This window comes from Bos javanicus, chromosome 2, assembly GCF_032452875.1.
Source record: "Bos javanicus breed banteng chromosome 2, ARS-OSU_banteng_1.0, whole genome shotgun sequence".
Lineage (NCBI taxonomy): Eukaryota > Metazoa > Chordata > Mammalia > Artiodactyla > Bovidae > Bos > Bos javanicus.
Genome location: NC_083869.1, coordinates 120,732,945 through 120,754,721, shown reverse-complemented (window position 1 = coordinate 120,754,721; position 21,777 = coordinate 120,732,945). Strand labels below are relative to the sequence as shown.

Genomic DNA, 21,777 nt, shown 5'->3' with positions numbered 1-21,777 from the left:
CATGTAATTGTCTCTCTACCCTCAGATTGCTTCTGTGATCAACTCAGCCTTGGACCTATACTTCCCGGAGGGCTGCGGTGTGGACATCCTTGCCAAGCTGGGGCGCTACTACGTGACCTCGGCCTTCACCTTGGCAGTCAGCATCATTGCCAAGAAGGAGGTTCTTCTGGATCAGCCAGGCAGGGAGGGTAGGTTCCAGGTGGGCAGTGGAGGCCTGTTCTTCCCTAAAGCCAAGGACGGTTGTTGGCTAGGCTGGGTCTGATTTTAGGGGGTGGGGAAATCTGAAGACTGGCTCCTTCTTTAGGGAAATTGACAGTCATGTCTCCTCACCCCCAAGACACTCTTTTAGCATCTTTTTTTTCCCCCTGTGCATGTTTATATTTTATGAAGATTGAGATCAAAGCAACCTTGGGGAGAACAGATACTTTATTAAACCTATTGTATATGGGTTTCCTATGTGGTGCAGTGGTAAAGAATCTGCCTGCCAATGCAGGAGATGCAAGAGACACAGGTTCGATCCCTGGGTCAGAAAGGTTCCCTGGAGAAGGAAATGGCAACCCACTGTAGTATTCTTGCCTGGAAAATCCTATGGACAGAGGAGCCTGGCGGGCTACAGTGCACGGGGTTGCAAAGAGTTGGACATGACTGAGCACACATTTTATAGTACAGATGAGGAAATTGAGAGCCAGACAGAATACAAGTGAGTTGCTTAAGAGCTAGTAAGTGGTAAACCCTGCATTTGACCCCATGTTTGTCTCCTTTCCAGAGTCCAAGCTCTTACTCATCCTACTGCTTCTCATAACATAATGAAAATAATTGACAACAACTTATACTGGTCTAAGCCCATTTTGCAGACTACAGAACATAGGCATGAAGAGGATGAGTCACTCACCCAAGGTCACACAGCTGAGAAGGGGGCAGCACCAGGGTTCAAGTCCAGGCTAGGCTGACTCATGGACAGAGGAGCTTGGCGGGCTACAGTCCGTGGGGTCGCAAAGAGTTGGACACGACTGAAGCGACTAACACTTTCAGGCTGACTCAAGGCTTTTCTGTCCACACTGCCAACATCAGTGCTCCTCACTGACCTTCCGATAGATCAGTCTTCTCAGCAGACTCTTGAGTGAGAGGTCTGACTCTGATCTTGGAGCTTTTTTCTCTGCTCTGGGACCCCCAGCCTGAAGGTCTGGGTGTTTTTCCCAGAGATGGGTGGTAGGCTCCAGGTGGAAGGTCTTCTGTGTGTGTATGTGTGCATAGCGATGGAATTCTTCTGGCCTCCTTTCCAGATCTGGGATTATACTTTCTAGCCCAGCCTGGAGACCCGACTTCTCATTCCAGCTCATGCGTTGCCCCACTGTGCATACTTCTGAGCCGCTGACTCAGTCTCTTGGGGTCTTGAGTTCTGGTGGGCTGCTTTTCAGCCTTTGCTGGGGCATTGAGGGGCTCAGGTGCAAGCCTGGAGGGTGTTCTAGGCAGGGTTGCTCAGCTGCCAGATGTTTCCAACCCAGCCATGAACACAGGAGGAGGCAGGAGCAGCCCCATAGCTGAGGAGGGGCAGCCCTCCTGTCTGCTTGCTGAGCCCGCCGTTGTCCCACCCCCTCACATGCTGCTTGTGCCCCCCGACCCCTCCCCTCCCTGCAGAGGAAACCAGTTCCTCCCCCAAGAGCGTTGTGTACCACCTTGGCGAGGGCGTGTATGGAGTCTTCAACTCAGTCCTGTTTGACAGCGCCTGCCCCGCCCCCATCCTGCAGAAGGTGAGCCTGCCCTGCTGGGCCTGTTTTCAATTGTGTGGGTGCATTTAAAGAACATTTTTTTTTTGGTGTGTGTTGTTATCTAATTTTAAAAAAGTAAAACATATTTGTTGGAGAAAACAGACACTAAGAAGGAAGAAGCTTATCACCCCTAATTCCACCACATGGAGATAGACCCCTTGAATATTTAGATTTCAGTCTTTTAAAAAACGTGTTATACTTTTCCCCCATAAAGTTGGGATCATATTCATTTGTAACCTGATTCTTTTTCACTTCATATGGGGTGTGCATGCCATTCACGAATCTTTAACAACACGCTTCTTGATGACCATATAATATTTTAGGCAATCTAACTCTAGCAATTATCCATTTGGTTTCCTGTTTTTGAGCTTCCTGAGTCTATCTTGACATCCTCACTGCTCGTGGGCTGGGTCTTCACTGTGCTGCGTGGGCTTCGTTTCCCCAGAGCATGTGGGATCTTAGTTCCCTGACCAGGGATCGAAACTTCATCCCCTGCATTGCAAGGCAGATTCTTAACCACTGGATCACCAGGGAAGTCTAAAAATTCATTTTATTGAGTTTTTCCATGTTAACAAGGGAAGAGGAATAGATAGAAGGTTCCTCCTAGCCTGCTGAGTCCAGCCCAGGGCCTCTGGCAGCTTTAGTGGGCTTCGTTAGGAGGGGAAAGAAATCAGACACACTTGTATTTTCACAGGCCTTTGTGTGGTCCTGCTTCAGGAAGGAAGCTTAAGTGCCTAACCAGCACCTAGACCACCGTGAGCTTTCAATACGTGCTGTTGTTTTTCTTTCCATCTTTTTCTCCCCCCCCAGAGTCAACCAGATGTGGGCTCCTCTTTGTAGCTCTTCCTGCCCGTCCTCTACTGCAGGCAGAGGGAGCTTCCCTCCTCCAGGCGCCCCCCACCACCCCCCACAACTGGATGAGTCCTCATTCCATAGCTGTGTCGTTGTCTGAGTAAGCCTCTCCGATAGTGAAGTGCTCAGGAATTCAGTTTTCTACAGTGATGTACTAGCGTTGCTGGCATTCCTGTGGTCTCCCACATCCTACCGCACAGGGGAAGGACCGGCCTAGGCCAGCCAAGCCCCAGGTTACACAGCAGGCAGCAGTTGCTTCCTAGTCCCTTCCGGGTCCCAGTCCCTTCTTCCTGTTGCAGGCCATCCCTGACCCACTCCCCGTTCCCTTCATCAGCTCCTCTGAGGAGCGGAGCTGTGGTCCCAGCCCAGCACCACACCTGCCCCAGGAGCCTGGTGGCTCAGTCTCCAGCTGGTATTCCTGGCTTGGGCACCAGGATGTTCCTAAGTCTTTCAGGGGTCTATGCTGCTGCTCCTCTGGGGGGTGCCCGGGCTTCTTCTTCGGGCTGCCCACCACTTAGGAGACCATACCCAGGGTGGGCCCGCAGTGTGGCCATGGAGACTGTGTAGATGGAGCACGCCTAGTAAATGAGCTACGGCTGTGCTAGGAGTGTGTCGGGAGGGCCCAGCCTGGCCATGGTATCTGCACCAGCCAGGAGGGCAGCTTTCTACCCTGCTCTTCATGCCCATGGACTTTGATTTTGGACCTCAGGTAGAAAAAGGTGTATTAAACATAATCCTTGTTTCAGGGTATTTTTCTCATCATTGGAATATGTGTGGCCTTTTTTTGTTTGCTTGTTTAATTTAACAAATATTTGAGCACCTTCCGCATGCACTGAGGTCTGCAGAAGGTAGTACGGAAGGATTGCTTGTGCCTTGGAAATATAGTCTTGCTGAGTAGAAACGTGTGTGCGCTACACACACACACACAGAGAAGTACACAGACTACAGCAATGTCATAAGAAAAGTACGAAAAGTACAGACAAATGTTACTGCATTTTCTTCAAAAATATTTTAGTACTTAACAACTAAAAGATAAGGACTTAAGAAACACAGTATCATCATCAGACTAAAAATGAAGCAATTCCATAGTATCCCTTGTCACCTAGTGAGTGTTCAGATATTCCCTTATAAATGGTTTTTATAGTTGATTTTACAGGTGAGAAAACTGAGGGGTAGGGAGGTGAAGGAACTTACTCAAAGTCACACAGTTGATAAATGGCAGTGTTTTAAATTGTAGACCCTTGGGGTAGGGTTCATGTCTTATTCATCTTTGATTATCTGTCTGTTGCTAAAGACCAAACTCTGAACTATTTTCCTATAAAATGATTATCTCCCTGTAAAATCGCTGCCTCCTTATAAAATGTCTTCATTAGCATTTGGGCATTGCTAATTTTTTATTATTCTTGTTCATGTTTCTTTGAGTATCCTCTGTCAAAAAATTGTTCTTTGTTAGTCTCTTTGTATAGGTGGTTCAATGTACATGCTTAAAGTATATTCCCTTTTAAAAACCATTTTCTTATGGTGAGTCTCTGGAATAGGGTTACTGAGTAAGAGGATTTGAGCGTTTTTATTCCTCTTGATACGTATTGTTAGACTGTTTTGGTCCACGCTTAGACTAATATGTATTATTACCAGCAGTGCTATTTCACAATAAGCTCACCAGCATTCCACACTGTGACCTTTTTCTTGTTGGCTAATTTATCTTAAATGGTATACCTCAGTCTTTCATTTTTGTTTCTTTGACAAGTATAAAGCCTTCTTTAATAGATATTTCAACATGCTCTCATATGTCTTAACTAAGTCTTTTGCAATTAATAGTAATGATATTTATCTCTTTCTACCTGCTCTGCAGGTTATAGATTTACCATATGTTTATGGTGTGTGTGTGTGTGTGTGTGTATAATACATAGAACATTTACTGGGGAAAATTTAGCACAAAAAGTAATAATCCACTAATCCCACCATTCAGAGATGACTATTGTTAAATTTTACTTTCATTTCTTTAAGTGTCATAGTGCACATTGTTTTAACTTAAAAAAAACATATTATGAGACGTGGTTTTCTTTTTTGTATTAATTCAAATTTCATTATTTGCTCAGTGTGGGGAATATCTGAATCACAGAATTGAGGAAAATCAACTTTGTTTTATGTAAATTATAAAAGGCCAACCAAAGCCAAATCATGTTTCATAAAGTGAACACTTGTAAATTAGAAGCCAATATATAACCTCTGCCTCCCAGAGATGCCCTGGATATATAATAACTTAGTAACTTTGTTTTTTATTAACAATGTTTGGGCATATTAATTTTATCTTTTTAAAATGCTATTTTAAAAGCAACAATTGAGGTAAGAAAATATCCTTTACTCTTGAAAATATTTTTGGCATGGCCTTGTTTAGTCACTAAGTTGTGTCTGACTGTTTTTCGACCCCACAGACATAGCCCACCAGGCTCCTCTGTCCATGGGCTTCTCCAGGCAAGAATACTGGAGTGGTTTGCCATCATCTTCTCCAAGACATGATTTTCTTTACTGATATGTTAGGTAGACTTTTTATTTATAAACATTTTAAATATTCACTGAGTGGTCTAAAATGCAGTTCAATAAATGTGTATTAGTACTTCATGAATGCAAGGTATAGTTAGGTGTGGGGAGGGTCCCAGAGGGGGCAAGTACCATGGGAGTTTTACGAGACTTTTCAGAAGCACAATTCAGGGTACAAGCTCTGATCACCCCGCTCTGTACAGAGACACCTTTGTTGCCAAGACTGGGTTCTTACATTTGTCATTATATTTTATTCTAATTATTTTATGGTTTAAAAAGTAGGGTTCCATCTGGAGTACATTGCAGTAGTACTTTTTCAGGTCTGGATCTGGTTAGTTCTTGTCTTAAAAATCTTAAGTAATGATTTCTAATCCTATTTCATTTCTGCTTTGCCATACTATCCATTACTTTTATTTTTCAATGATCTCTAGTTTTTATCCTGTTCTTTGGACAACAGCTTTGTGCTATGTTTAGAAACCTGGGAGTTTCTAATGTGGTAGACGAGATACTCTGAACAGCCTCCCCGCTGACAAAGAAGACTGTGTCCTGACTTACAAGATAGCAGGGACTCTTCAGAGGTCAATACACAAACAAAAGCAGGCATCTCTGTTTCACTTAGTGTAAAAGTCAGTCAACCCACCAGTCTGAGGGATCCTTTTCAAGTGTAAGTCAAATCATGTCTCTTTTCTACCTGAAACTCTGCTTGGGCTCCTGTCTCACTCTGCATTAAAGCCAGAGCCCTTCCAGTAGCTCCCAAGGCCCTTTGAGATCTGACCCTGTTACCTCTCACACCACCTCCCTCACCCACATCCCCTTGCTCATCCTACTCTAATCACTCCAGCCTCCTTGCAGCTCCCTGAACTCACCAGGCATATTCCTGCCTCAGCACTTTTGCACCAGCTTTCCCCTCTGACCGGATCACTTCTCTTCCAGGTACCACCCTGGTTTGCTCCTCACCTCCTTTAGGTCTTTGCTGAAAAGTCATCTCCTTACACCCTGACACCTTATACCGTATTTAATGTTACACCTGTACCCCTCACCTAATCTGTTTTTTAAATTACTTTATAACATAGTATAGAATTTACTTCTTTGTCTTCCTCCCTCCTGCTAGACTATAAACCCTGTGAGGACAAGGATCTTTGTCTATTTTGTTCACTAGCGTGTCCCAAGCATGTACAATAGTGACTATTCAAATATGTTAAGTGAATTAATCCAGAGAGAAAACCTAACTCTGAAATTGGCCTTCTCTCTGGGGATGTATGCTGAATCCTTTTAGCGCTGATCTTCAGTTTTGATAGCTATGAGTGTTTCTAGGGACTAGCCAAGATAGAGAATCTGATAAGATCCCTCATATAAAGCTGGGAACCCTAAACAAAGTACATCATCATTAGTGTAAGAGAATATTAGGAAACCCCCCCATAGAGGAGGACAGCAAGAAAATGTGTCTGTTTTGATCTTGTTAGTGGTTGGAAGAGAGCAAAAAATTGAGAATTTGAAGCCACAAGCCAGTCTTTTCTTGGGTTCATTGCCCAAATTCATATTAACTATGTGATCTAGAAGCTCCCCTCATAGCTCAGTTGGAAAAGAATCCACCTGCAATGCAGGAGACCCGGATTCAATTCCTGGGTCAGGAAGATCCCCTGGAGAAGGGATAGGCTACCCACTCCAGTATTCTTGGCCTTTGCTTGCGGTTCAGCTGGTAAAGAATCCGCCTGCAATGTGAGAGACCTGGGTTCGATCCCTGGGTTGGGAAGATCCTCTGGAAAAGGAAAAGGCTACCCACTCCAGTATTCTGGCCTGGAGAATTCCATGGGCTGTAAAGTCCATGGGGTCGCAAAGAGTCGGACTCGACGAGTGACTTTCACTTTCACTTTTATTTTCACTGGAAGCCTGAAGCCTAGAATTTATTTTATCTTGCAGAAGCAAACACAAACTCTCTCTTGAGGAATCTTCCAACGAGGCTTTTAATAATTATCACAGATAAAGTTTCAAGCACATGAGCTCACAATAAAAAATCACAAACACAAAGAAACAAGTCACCATGATGGGGAGCCAGCATAAGCAATAGAGAGCAGATTTAAACCTGCAATTACTTCATGTACTGGAATTATCAGACACTAAAAATTGAAGAAAGTAGGGAAAACCACTAGACCATTCAGGTATGACCTAAATTATATCCCTTAGGATTATATAGTGGAAGTGACAAATAGATTCAAGGGATTTGATCTGGTAGACCGAGTGCCTAAAGAACTATGGACAAGGTTCATGACATTGTACAGGAGGCAGTGATCAAGATCATCCCCAAGAAAAAGAAATGCAAAAAGGCAAAATGGTTGTTTGATGAGGCCTTACAAATAGCTGAGAAAAGAAGAGAAGTAAAAGGCAAAGGAGAAAAGAAAAGATATATCCATTTGAATGCAGAGTTCCAAAGAATAGCAAGGAGAGATAAGAAAGCCTTTCTAAGTGATCAATGCAAAGAAATAGAGGAAAACAACGGAATGGGAAACACTAGAGATCTCTTCAAGGAAATTAGAGATACCAAGGGAACGTTTCATGCAAAGATGGGCACAATAAAGGACAGAAACAATATAGACCTAACAGAAGCAGAAGATATTAAGAAGAGGTGGCAAGAATACACAGAAGAACTACACAAAAAAGATTTTCATGACCCAGATAATCACGATGGTGTGATTACTGACCTAGAGCCAGACATCCTGGAGTGCAAAGTCAAGTGGGCCTTAGGAAGAATCACTACAAACAAAGCTAGTGGAGGTGATGGAATTCCAGTTGAGGTATTTCAAATCCTGAAAGATGATGCTGTGAAAGTACTGCACTCAATATGCTACAGCACTCAGTATGCACTCAGCAGTGGCCACAGGACTAGAAAAGGTCAGTTTTCATTCCAATCCCAAAGAAAGGCAATGCCAAAGAATGCTCAGACTAACGCGCAATTGCACTCATTTCACACGCTAGTAAAGTAATGCTCAAAATTCTCCAAGCCAGGCTTCAACAGTTCATGAACCGTGAACTTCCAGATGTTAAAGCTGGATTTAGAAAAGGCAGAGGAACCAGAGATCAAATTGCCAACATCTGCTGGATCATTGGAAAAGCAAGAGAGTTCCAGAATAACATCTACTTCTGCTTTATTGACTACACCAAAGGCTTTGACTGTGTGGATCACAACAAACTATGGAAAGTTCTTCAGGAGGTGGGAATACCAGACCACCTGACCTGCCTCTTGAGAAACTTATATGCAGGTCAGGGAGCAACAGTTAGGACTGGACATGGAACAACAGACTGGTTCCAAATCAGTAAAGGAGTACATCAAAACTGTATATTGTCACCCTGTTTATTTAACTTATATGCAGAGTAAGTACCTCATGAGAAACACTGGGCTGGATGAAGCACAAGCTGGAATCAAGATTGTTGGGACAAATCTCAATAACCTCAGATATGCAGATGACACCACCCTTATGGCAGAAAGCAAAGAAGAACTAAAGAGCCTGTTGATGAAAGTGAAAGAGGAGAGTCAACAAGTTGGCTTAAAATTCAGCATTCAGGAACCTAAGATCACAGCATCTGGTCCCATCACTTAATGGCAAATAGATGGGGAAACAATGGAAGCAGTAACAGACTTTATTTTGGGGGGCTCCCAAACCACTGCAGATGGTGACTGCAGTCATGAAATTAAAAGATGCTTGCTCCTAAAGAATGACCAACCTAGACAGCATATTAAAAAGCAGAGAGACATTACTTTGCCAAAAAGGTCCTTCTAGTCAAAGCTATGGTTTTTCCAGTAGTCATGTATGGATGTGAGAGTTGGACTGTGAAGAAAGCTGAGCACCAAAGAATTGATGCTCTTGAACTGTGGTGTTGGAGAAGACTCTTGAGAGTCCCTTGGACTGCAAGGAGATCCAACCAGTCCATCCTAAAGGAAATCAGTCCTGAATATTCATTGGAAGGACTGATGATGAAGCTGAAACTCCAATACTTATGGCCACCTGATGCAAGGAACTGACTCGTTTGAAAAGTCCCTGATGCTGGGAAAGATTAAAGGCAGAAGGTGAAGGGGACGACAGAGGATGAGATGGTTGGATGACATCACTGACTTGATGGACATGAGTCTGAGTGAGCTCTGGGAGTTGGTGATGGACAGGTAAACTTGGCGTGCTGCAGTCCATGGGGTCACAAAGAGTTGGAACTGAACTGAAAAATAAAACAAAAATATTTACTGTGTTTAAAGAAATAAAAAATTGAAAATAAGTAAATTGAAAATTACTTTGCTTACCAAAGAGTAAGCAAATATAAAAATTTGACTTAACAGATTTTTAAAAGGACTAAATAGAATTTGTAGAAATGAAATATATGAACATTGAAATTATACACAGGGTAAGCAAGATATTGGGGCTTCCCAGGTAGCTCAGTGGTAAAGAATGCACCTGCCAATGCAAGAGATGTGGGTTTGATCCCTGGGTCAAGAAGATCCCCTGGAGAAGAAAATGGCAACCTACTCCAGTATTCTTGCCTGGGACAGAGGACGGAGGAGCCTGTCCATGGACAGAGGAGCCTGGCAGGCTACAGTCCACGCAGTAGCAAAAAAGTCAGACATGACTTAACGACTAAACAACAACAAAGCGAGATATTAGAGACAGTTCAAGAGAGAAGATATGAGAAGATAAAGAAGGAATTGGAACATAGAGCTGAAGGAACTTTGCAAATGTAGCACAAAGAGACAGAAAGAAAATAAAGGCAAAGGAAGTGGTAGAGCCAGAGGGTGTAATGTCTAATCATAGTTTCAGGAAGAGATTGTATCAGGATACAGAAACAAGACAGGTAGTTTGAACAGGGAAATTTTAACATAAAGAATTGCTAACTTTAAAGATGGCTAATTACTAAAAAGGATAAAAGCAGTTACTATATCTGGTACTACTACTAAGTCGCTTCAGTCGTGTCTGACTCTGTGGGACCCCATGGACTGCAGCCTACCAGGCTTCTCAGTCCATGGGATTCTCCATGCAAGAACACTGGAGTGGGTTACCATTTGCTTCTCCAATGCATGAAAGTGGAAAGTGAAAGTGAAGTCGCTCAGTCGTGTCCGACCCTTAGCACCCCATGGACTGCCGCCCACCAGGCTCCTCCATCCATGGGATTTTCCGGGCAACAGTACTGGAATGGGGTGCTATTGGGAGAGTGAAAAATGAAGCAGCTTAGAGGAGAGCTCCTCCCTGCAAGTCTGAGATTGAAACCTTTGAGGAAAGGCCATGGTGTGCAGCCTTTCAGAGGGTTGCCAACACAACTGAATTGCAGAAGTAGCTGCTGTGGAGTGGAGAGAAGCTTGTTGGACTGTGCAGGCCAAAGTTGAACTGAAGGCCATTGAGGTGAACGCAACCACACCCTCATACCCTGAACCAAAGGTGGCCACACGGAAAACAGCAAGCCGAAAGGGAGAGAGTTCCTTCTTCCTGATCTGCCCTTGCAGTGTTTTTCAAGCAACTTATATAGACAAAGCCTAACATAGAGCTAGCTGGGCTTCCCTGGTTGCTCAGTGATAAAGAATCTGCCTGCCAATTCAGGAGACATGAGTTTGATCCCTGGGTCAGGAAGATCCCCTGGAGAAGGAAATGGCAACCTATTCCAGTATTCTTGCCTGAGAAATTTCATGGAGAGAGGGGTGAGCTATAGTCCATGGGGTTGCAAAAGAGTCAGACATAGCAACTAAACCACATCATCAAGAGCATAGAGCTGCCTAGTCAGGAAGAAATGTCTCACTCTAGTATCACAAAGCAGGGCGAAGAAGGGTAGATTTGGAGCTGAGGCTAAATAAATAAATTAAAAATGAATTGCTGGCAGAGAGTAAACGAGAGGAACGTTTATTCTCAGATTCAGGAAATCCAACAAATTCCAAGTATATTACCTAAAAATGAATCCATACGTAGACAACATATTAGTGAAACTGAACACCAGAGACAGAAGATCATAAAACTAGTGAGAGAAATGAGACAGATAAAAGAATACCTGTAGAGGAATATTTATTAGACTTACAGCTTATTTCCCCCCATAACAATGGAAGGCAGAAGATAGTGAAATAGCAACTTCGATCTATCAACCTTCACTGGATAGCAGTAGAATGTAAGTTGGGAGGTGGAGTGACTGAGTTGGCATTCTAAGGTTTTGAATTTCTTGTGTGTGTGCTAAGTCGCTTTAGTCATGTCCCACTCTGTATGGCGCTATGGACTGTAGCCTGCCAGGCTCCTCTGTCCATGGGATTCTTCAGGCAAGAATACTAGAGTGGGTTGCTGTGCCGTCCTCCAAAAGATCTTCCCAACCCAGGGATCAAACCCACATCTCTTAAGTCTCCTGCCTTGGAAGGTGGGTTCTTTACCACTAGCACCACCTGGGAAGCCCTTCAGTTGCTTGAGCAGAGGGTAAAGATGTTGAGTGATTTTAGACTACCTTAAGCATACATATTCGGAGAAGGCAATGGCACCCCACTCCAGTACTCTTGCCTGGAAAATCCCATGGAAAGAGGAGTCCATGGGGTCGCTAGGAATTGGACACAACTGAGAGATTCACTTTCACTTTTCACTTTCATGCATTGGAGAAGGAAATGGCAACCCACTCCAGTATTCTTGCCTGGAGAATCCCAGGGACGGGGGAGCCTGGTGGGCTGCCGTCTATGGGGTCGCACAGAGTCGGACACGACTGAAGCAACTTAGCAGCAGCAGCAGCAAGTATACATATTACAAAGTAAGTATCTGGAGTAACCACTAAAATAGTAGGAGTTTATTAAAACAGTTTGGTTTGGAGAGTGGCCATAAAAACATAGACCAGCAAAACATAGATTAGAGCACACACACAAAAAATCCACATATATCTGGAAACTTGATTTTGACAAGGCTTGCAAAGCACATCATTGGGAATTGCCTAATATATGATGCTGGGTCACCTGATTGTCCGTATGCAAAAAATGAAATTGGATCCCGATCTCTGGGGCTTTTAATTAGTAGTAGCTTATTTATTTCTGAAATTCGAGGAAATTCTCTTTTTGGCTTTATTAAGTTTTTCCAGCTAGGAGAAGGTAGAGTCCTTATATTTCATCTCTCCTTTCAAGGTTTTATTATTTTCATGGGTTAAGTATTATTGTGGCCCAAGTACATCCCTGAGTTTAGTAACTTAATGCTTTCATCATTGTGTGAGTGGAGATGGTCCCTTTTGTGTTTAAGCTGAGACATCGGCTTACATGTAAAAACTCACTAATCTCTAGTAACTACTCCTCTCCCCTCTGAATTTTCTAGGTGGGCAAGCTTTGTCTGCAGTATAATATTTTATTTATTTTTCTATATTATACCTTTTTGTTTCTTTTTTTCCAGATAATAGCTATTGTCAGCATTTCTCATGCTATGTAAAATAGAAATGACAGAAAGGTTCAGACTTGGAGTCAGAAGACATGGGTCTGGTTCTTGGCTCTGCCATCTAGTAGCTGAGTAACATTAGGCAAGTTACTTAACCTCTCTGGGCCCTGTTTCTATAGTCTCTTCATCTGGAAAATGAGGGGGCTTAACTGTAGCAATTAAGGTTGCTTCTAGTTCTGAAATGAAGCCATTCTAGTATATCTCCATTAAGTTAGAGTTGGCTCCTTATATTAAATAGTTTCTCTTTATTGTGGAGTTTAATCTTGTCTGTAGTTTTAATCAAGAAGGGGTGCTATAGGCTATTGAATGCCATGATTGGGAAAATTAAATTTGAATTGTAGATCTATATTTTCCGTGTTACGATGAAGCCAGTGATCACCTTGCTCATTGTCCCTGCCTTCCGTTTAAATCATCTGACCATTGAAAGTGATTTTTTGAAAAAGAGTATGGATTTGATTAGCTAGGGTTTCATTTTGGATTTTTGCCTGTATGTTCACAAGTGAGATTTTGATCACAGGCTTTTGTTATGTTTCTTCCTTTTTGTGTGCCGCCCTTGTTCATCCCATTTTTTTTTTCCTTTTAAAATATTTTTGTATACTTTATGCAGTATAGGAGCTAACTTATGTATACTTTAAAAGTTGGAGAATTATTTAGGGATTCCCTCAGGGCCATGTGCCATTTTAAATGTTTCATTATGTTTCTTCTGTGGATCTGGTCTCCTGTTGGGCCTCTTTGAGGAAAGCTGCCATCCAGGTGCAGCTGGGAGGGCCCTTGTCTGGGACCCCCAGGAGCTGTGCCACTCGCTCCAGAACCCGGAGCAGGTCACTTCTTCTGAGTTTTCTCATCTGTAAGATGGGAATGCAGCTGCCGCCCAGATGAAGTGTGAAGCAGTGGTGGGTGTGCTTTGTGAAGTGGGACCCTCTGCCTGCTCTCAGAGGGGGGCCTTAGTAGCTGATCGGCCTTCTTGTATTTTTACAGGGGCTTGTCCATTTCCGCTCAGTTTTCCGACTCAAAAACAGAACTGAGACTTAAAAGCCTGCTCCCACATGCTTTTGGAACATTTATTTTGCTATTTCCTTTTTTATTTCCTTAAAAAAAAAAGGTTTTAAATGGTAATTGACTTATTTCCTGTGGAATTTTAAAATCTTTCCTTTCTACCCATTTTAAATTTATACCACTAATAAGTGAGAGAAATCTGATTATAACTCAAGGGTGCCTTTTCTTTTCATTTTATTGTGGAAGAAGCTTTGAAACCTATTTTCTTAAGGATTTCTTAAGGATCCTCATGGGTACATTTATATAGCATTTCCCCTCACACGTCTTTAAAAGTCCAAATTGTTTTTTAACAATTGGAGCTAAGGTAATTAATTCAGAGCAACTGAGATGAATTTTACTCATTAATAAGCTTATGAACAAGAGTGTTAAGTTGTATGAACAAGGATATATTGATTTGTATTTTTCTAGCATGTGAGGTTCATGAGCACAGGAACTTTGTTTTCTTGTGTGTTCACTGTTGCATCCCAGGCTTTTAGATCAGAGCCTGGCACATAGTAGGTGCTTAATAAGTTTCTGTTGAATGAATGAATGAGTATAGGATAGTTCTCACGTTTGATTTTAATAATATGTGCATGTCTTTATTAATGAGACTAATGACTTATGCAGTAACAAATGAGTATTATTTCTGCTCATGGCGCCTGTGGCTCTTCCTGCTCCTGGCTGAGCTACCAAAACACCTTTCCTCCTCCTTCCATTGGTCTCCTCTGCTGCCTCCTCCTAAGGCTCTTGGATAGCTTCCATTTGTACCTTCTTTTTCTTTTTTGCTCTTTCCCATCACTCAGGTATTCCCTATTCATTTATTTATTCATTCATTCCCTTAAGCAGTCTTCACAAAAGCACTTACTGTATGCCAGACCACTAGGCTTGGAGGAGATGGGGGTAAACGAGACTCAACCAAATTTATAGTCTGACGGGAAGACGGGCCTGAGGAGATACACTTCTTAAATATCGAATTATAAATGATAGGAAATGCTATGAAGGCAAAGCTTGCAGAGCCTTAGTAAAGGCTTCCAGGAGAAAACTGAGATCTAAAGGAAAATTAGGAGTTGGTAGGTTTGGGACCTCAGGGAATAGCATGGGGATGGCTTGGGGAGCCAGGGGTGAGGGGAGGGAGGGGACAGAAGCAGGGTTTACCCGGGGAGTCACAGCTCCAGTCACAACCTGCCTAGCAGCATCCCTACACTGTGACAAATGGCACTGATATCTTGGTTGTCTTCAGATGGTCTGTGCTACAGATTTTTTTCTGGATTTGGAAGTCACTTAAGGAAAAAGTAAAAATTTTACATCATTGTTAGTTGTGTCTTTGGGTAAGTCACTTAACCTCTCAGAATTCCTCAGTTTCTCTGAAATGGAAGTAATTCTGTTGAGTCTGTGAGGTCCTCTGTGACCTCTGCCAGGCCACCCTGTGACTGTCTATGGGAGGCCAGTCCTCCTCACCAGACTGAGTGCCGTGCGAGCCTGAGGGAGGGTCTAACTCACTGGTGTCCTTCTGGCTCCTGTTACTGGGCCAGGCCTGGAAGGAGGGGATCGTGACAGCCTGCGTAGAAGGAGCCTCAGGGCTGGGCCCAGAGGACAATCTCGATTTGAGGGAGGGGGAAGGGCTGCAGAGGTGGGGAAACACCCAGGGTCTGCAAAGCAGCAGATGCTCCAGTGAAGACTGAAGCCAGAGGCTGACGGCAATGCCAGCGATTAATAAAGATGGTGCTAACTTACTGGGCCCCTGCCATGTGTCAGACGCTGGTTCACACACTCATCCTATACTCATGTATCTTTTCACTAACCCTGGCAGGTAGGTAACTGCTACTATTCCCGTTTTACAAATGAGCAAACTGACGGATTAAGTATCTTGCCCAAGGTCACACAGTTAGCAAGTGTTGGAGCCTGCATTTAAGACCAGGCACTGTGGCTTCTGAGTATAGGAGGCAATGAATGCAGAGAAGTGGGGGGGCCTTAAATGCAGGCTAGGAGGCCCAGCTGGTCTTGATCCTGTTTGCTCTGGGAGCCGTGCAGGCTTTGGAGGGAGGGAGTGCTCAGACTGTGCACGTATGCCCGGGAAAGCTGACTGTCCGTCTCTCCTGCAGAAACCATCCACGGAACAGCCCCTGTACAGCAGCAGCCTGTGGGGCCCGGTGGCCAGTGGCTGTGACTGCGTAGCTGAGGGCTTGTGGCTGCCGCAACTACACGTAGGGGACTGGCTGGTCTTTGAGAACATGGGCGCCTACACCGTGGGCGTGGGTTCCCTCCTCAGGGGTGCCCAGACCTGCCGCATCACCTATGCCATGTCCCGGGTGGCCTGGTAAGGGGGCCCTGCTGGGAAATGGAATGGGGATTGGAGAGGGGGGCAGGCTGGACTGAAGCCACATGGGGAGCCTCCGGTTTGGGGCCCTGCCCCTGTGTAACCTAATGGGACAAGTAATCCTGGGCTACTGATTTCAAGTGAGGCCTGTGCCGGGCACCTGGCTGTGGTCTTTAATGAGACCGAGTTTCCCCTGGGGAGCTCAGAGCCCTGGAGGGACACAGAAGCAGACAGGCGCACCTGAGAATACAGTGCTGCGGGGAGGGGCCGGGTTTTGGAGGCTTAGATCCCCACCCCCACCTCCCCAAGGCCCAGATCTACCTCCCTGAGGAAAGAAGGATGAAGTCAAAGCCTGGCGGGAGTTAAATGGCTGGAAGGGCAGGAAGGGGGTTCTGTTCCAAGGTCCCCCAGAAGAGGGACCTTCCATGAGGGGGGACATGGTCCGATTTGGATTTTAGAAGGAATTGGGGGCAAACATGCCTTCGAAAAACATGAGGTTGGTCGGGGCTGGAGAGGGAGCAGGGCTGGACGTGGGAAGGGCCACGAAGGGTCGCTTAGAGCTTCCAGCAGTGCTGGTGGGGACTGATTGGAAGTCTGGGGGTGACATGGTCTGATTTGGATTTTAGAAAGACCACTGTAGCTACTGGGTGGATGAAGGGAAGACAAGGGCAGGTGTAGACAGAGCTGACCAGTCGGGTGGCTACTCACTGAGCATGCCCTCACCAGGCCAGCACTGGGATCCAGCGAGACAAGCCTGAAAGTCCGGGGCCTTTCTGTCAGGCTCTACACTAGGCATCGTATGATGATTTGCTTTTACTCAAACACACAACACTATGGGATCAGTGTTGACACAAACAGAGGTCACTTGCTTGAGGTCACACAGCTGGTCAGCAGTGAAGAGTTCCCCCCATATGGGGCTGGGGAGACGGCTGCAGAGGGCAGGAGCCATTGGGAGGGGCTTTTATGCCGGGTCCTGGGGAATGAGTGAAGCCTGTGCCCCCAGGGACATGCTGGGGGCTTGAGCTCCCCCCACCCCAGGAACAATGGTCCCAAACGGCAGGCCTGACGGGCTTGGGATCAGAGCCACCTGTAGTTCATCCAGTCAACAAACCTGCCGCTTCTACTCCCTGCACGGGACAGGCTGATGCTGCCATTTTGAAATCACGAGTGTTTTGACAAGGCCAAAAAAAACCCCACAAAACACCAAACGTAAGAAACCAATAATCACACAGGCTTCCTTATCTATCCCGGCTCCATCGTCAGCAAACACAGGTGGATGAAGTTGCACGGAGTCAGATGCACACGTTTCTAGGAACATAAAATTCTGATGTATTGCAATGGCCACGTCCAAAAATCCTCCATATCGAAGGGGCCTCGTGGGCACGTCCTACTTTAGAATCTGGCTCTGTGCTGGATTCTGGAGGGTAAAAGAACATCTGAGAATATGGAGAGCCAAGGGTCAGACCTGCACGCGCACACACACACACAGATATACACAGATAGACACACACACAGAGAGACACATAGACACACACCAGCAGACTGCAGAGGTCACTAAGGAGGGAGGGTGGCCAGTGAGCTGGGGAGGAGGCACCACCTGATGGGTGAGGGAGGAGTTAGCCAGGCACTGGAGGGCCAGGCAAGCTGACAGGAGGGTGGCCTGGGCCGGGGTGGAGGGGGGCTTCAGAGTCCACTTCATCCAGAGTTTTAAGTGGTTCTGTCTACCTGCAGTGGCATGAAGGGACAACTCAGTCAAGAAGGACCTCGGAGGCCCACGTTGGCCTTGATCTTGAAGGCAGTGGGGAGCCAGTGAGGGATTCTAAGAAACTTATCTTTCAAAGCCCATTTAGATAAGGAAACAGAGGTTCAGACAGAGGGCACTTGCCCAGAGTACCTCCCACCTGGAAGGGAATGGCCTGACTGGACTGACTACTGATTTGCTGCTGAATTGTACACATTGGCAAAGGGGGAGGCCTTCCTGCAGGTGGGGGACCAGAATAGGCTGGAAGTATGAAAGGAGGGGAGGGAAAATGTAGATGGAAGAGGGAGGGTCCTGGGAAGCAGATCCTGGTAGAAGTAGGGAACAGGCTGTCATGCTGCCCCGACCGGGCCTCTTGATACCGAACACAGTGCTCTTACCCCTTCCTCCACCCAGCGTCCACCTCTCTGCACCAAGGGTGTATTTACTTGCTGTCAGGGGCACTAGGCAGTGAGTAACTCAGGTACATCCCCTGCCCCGCTGTAGCTAGAGGATTGTCAGGGAAGCATGTTTTGAATGCTCATTGTTATCAAGGACTACACTGTGCTGTGGGACTCAGCTAAGGGTTGCTGATGCAGGCAGAGACTGGATGTGCACAGGATGTGCCTGGGATGGGATATGAGCCCGAAGTCAGCTGCACCGTTGTGCGTGGTGGGAGAGGTGGGCCGGGGCCAGACCTTGTGTGGCCTGAGTGTGGAGGGAAACTGCCGGCAACTCAGAAGAGATTTGCTTTTTGGAAAGATGAACATGGGTTGGACTTTTCTGGGAGACTGTGCTTTCCTGGCTAGACATGGTGGTGTCAGTGGGAATGGAGAGAAGCGGGTGCCTTTGGGGATGCTCAGGAATGGGGCTCAGCAGGGATCCACTGGGTGTGAGAACAAGATCCCCAACTCATGGTAAGAACAGGAGCTGTTTATTAATGTGAGGATGTAGGAGAAACAGTTTGTAGGATTTTTGAGGGAAGGGCAGATTTTTTTTTTTTTTAAGTACCAAGCTTGGGGTATGAAGAATGTGGGCTTTGAAGTGAGTGTTGGGTTGAGTCCTAGTTCTGCCTCCTTCTAGGATTGTGACCTTGGGCAGGTAACTTCTAAGTCAGTTTGCTTGGAGTAAAATGGGGACGATAAAGTCACCCTTACAGGGTTTTGGGAGGATACACTTATACTGTAAGCCAAGTGCCTGGCACAATAATGGGCACATCAGTGAAAGTGGGTTCCTTCCCCTGTGGGTTAGGCTCTGGGGAGAAGACAGCACTGGGGGAAGAGAGGGCAGCAGGCCTTCCCCTGCCCTTGCCCCTGGGTGCTGGGCACCAGGTCTTCCAGTGCAGGAGCCATGGGGAGTTCTTGGCCCATGGGCCATGTGCCAGTTGCCTTCAGAGACGCCCTCTCCCCTGCAGGGAAGCCCTGCAAGGGCAGCTGCTGCCTGCAGAACAGGACGAGGACGCCGAGGGCATGTGCAAGCCTCTGTCCTGTGGCTGGGAGATCACGGACACCTTGTGCATGGGCCCTGTCTTCACCCCGGCGAGCATCATGTGAGCGGGCCCCGTTCCCCCCCGGAGAACCCCAGCGGGGCCCCAGAGATGCCTCTGGGAGAAGTGGGGAAAGTGGCAAGCAGAGGCACCCTCTGGCCAGGACTCTGGTGCTCGCTCTGCCACCCCCCACGCTCCACCTGTAGTGTTTCTGCCCTGTAAATAGGACCAGTCTTACACTCACTGTAGTTCAAGTATGCAACATAAATCCTGTCCCTTCCAGCTGTGTCTGCCTCCTCTGCAGCGCAAGGGGCCTGGTCAGCCAGGTGTGGGGGTGTTCTTGGGGGTCTCCCTTGGTCTCCTTCTCACCTTTGTAAATATGAAGCAAATAAAATATGTAGGTTTTTTAATACTCTAGTGGAATCGGCAGTTCAGTTCACAAAGCAGCCTGGGTTAGGCCAGGGCTGAGACTTCCCCATCCTACAGTGATAACCTCACGCTGCAGTGTGGGCCTCCCCTACTGGCTTCCAGCTTCTCTGATTCACCTCTCTTGTCTCCCCAAGCTTCCACGCTGGCAGCATGAGGAAGGCATAGCTGTCAGGGGTTGGGGTGGCGGTCAGGGTTGCCTCCCTGTAGCACTGGAGCTGCAGCTCATGGCTGAAGAGGTGTCTCTGGGTGTCCCCCGTACCCAGCTTAAGTCCTGGCCTAAAGTGGGGGCAATCTAATATTTGACACAGCTTTTGGGTGTTCCTAACAAAGATGAAGAGCGAAGAGGTGGGTACCTGGGAGGTTCTAAGGAGATCCCCTACCCATCCTCTCCTTGCAGGTCAGCAAGGCAATCGGAGCAATACAAATACATGGCTGGTTTTGCTTATTCAGGCAGTGACCGTTAGCACATGGTTGGCCATAGACTACTGCCGCATACAGTGTCAAGGGCCCTGAGGCCCACGGCTCCTCAGTTTGGCAGTTCTCGTTAGGACTTCACATTGTTAGGGTCACAAAACTATGCACGTGGAGTGTGTGAGCTGCTTAGCAAAGGAGTTTGGATTTTAGAGTTCCCCCAGCTTTAACGGGTGATCCTAGAGATTTTTCTTTTGCAATTAAAAAAGATATAATTCATATTCCCTAAAACTCACCCTTTCAAAGTGTAGAATTCAGTGGTTTTTAGTATATTTGCAGAGTCTGTGCAACCATCACCACTATCTAATTCTAGAACATGTCCATTACCTCAAAAAGAAACTGCATATTTGCACTCACTCCCCATTCTCCCTTTCCCCCAGCCCCTGGTACCCCCTAATTATTTTCCACCTCTGTGGTCTAGATATTCTGAATTGCAGTTGTTTTTACTTGAGCTTGTTGTTCAAGTTGTTCAAGAAGCTCAAGTTGTCTCACTTGAGCTTCTTCCTGGGTAAGCCTGGTACAATGTGTGCGTTTTCCCCCCTACACCACCAAACAATTCTCTGACAACAGCTGGATGTCCTACAACTCCACTCAATTCTGATACTACCTACCTAGAGTAGAGATAGAATCAGATCCCACAGGTTAAGGGCTCAGTCCTACAAATCTGAACAACAAAGCAAGGAGTCTGAACTTAATTCTGCAGGCAGCAGGGAACCCTATATGCCTCTGGAGCAGAAGCATGGTAAGACCTTTGAGAGGATAAATGAAAGCTTATTCACAAGGGGCAGAGGGAGACCTGGAGGTAGCATCCACTTCCTTCACCCCCAGCCTGTTTAAGGCAGGTCCAGCCAGGGGGTCCAAAAGACACAAGTTGTCACCTCTGTCCATCCCTGGTGAGGTGACAAGAGGAAGATGGTGACTCTCTGGGTGTCACGTACCCCCTCCACCCCTCCCCCTTTGGGAAACCCACCTGCCCAAGCCAGCTCATTCCAGCTGCAAAGGGGCCATAGGGAAGGCAACAGGATGGGAGTTTCCAGTCAACCCTTTGTTCCATTTTAAACCCTCTCCCTGGCACCTAGCGGATGAGTAGCTAAGCCTGTGTAAACTTAACCTGCAAAATTATTCGACGTAGGCTTCTAACAGTCAGAGGGATCTTTTTGCAATATGAACCCAATCTTGTCAATCCACTGCTGAAAACTCTTCGGTGGCTTCCCACTGTGATGCCCCAATAGAAGTTAAATTGCCTGAGATTTCCTACCACTTTCCAACCTCATCTCCTGCCGCTCTTTTCTCACCAAGCACTGGCCTGTTTGGCCTCTTTTCAGTTCCTCATGTTTATCGGAATTATTTTCTGCTTCCAGGCCTTTGCCCTTGCTGTCCCCTCTGCCTAAACTGCATTTCTTCGAGCTCTTCAGGGCTGACTCATTCCCATCTTAAAGAGCACATCAGGAAGGCCTTTTCTATACACCCTGTTCAAAGTGCCCCTCCCATCTAATTATGTGTGTGTGTGTGTGTGGGGGGGGTGATCACATTTTACAGAAGGTAGATTCTAAAGGTAACATTTAAGGCAAGGAACACAGTCACAGTTGCCACTGAAAATCCCTGAGAAAGCTATCCCATTGGAAGCAGTTCATTATTTCTGTCTTCCTCTGACATGCCAGGTGCATTTCCTTATAACCCCAATAGCTCTCTGATCTCTCTCCCTCACACTTTCAGATCTTTGCTCA

At 46.0% G+C, this 21,777-nt stretch overlaps 1 protein-coding gene across 6 annotated transcripts in view; it reads left to right on the top strand.

Moving 5' to 3' along the window:
* Positions 1-21,777, top strand: part of AZIN2 (antizyme inhibitor 2) — a 49,554-nt gene that overhangs the window by 22,883 nt on the left and 4,894 nt on the right. For 5 of the 6 annotated variants that reach the window (XM_061388712.1, XM_061388692.1, XM_061388703.1 and 2 more), the window contains 4 exons: positions 26-188; positions 1,639-1,751; positions 15,712-15,926; positions 19,079-19,560. In XM_061388712.1, the coding sequence (XP_061244696.1) occupies positions 26-188; positions 1,639-1,751; positions 15,712-15,926; positions 19,079-19,217 (630 nt within the window). In that variant the 3' untranslated portion in view covers positions 19,218-19,560. Of the gene's footprint in view, positions 1-25; positions 189-1,638; positions 1,752-15,711; positions 15,927-19,078; positions 19,561-21,777 lie in introns of those variants that run through there. The other variant, XM_061388737.1, reaches the window with a different exon arrangement.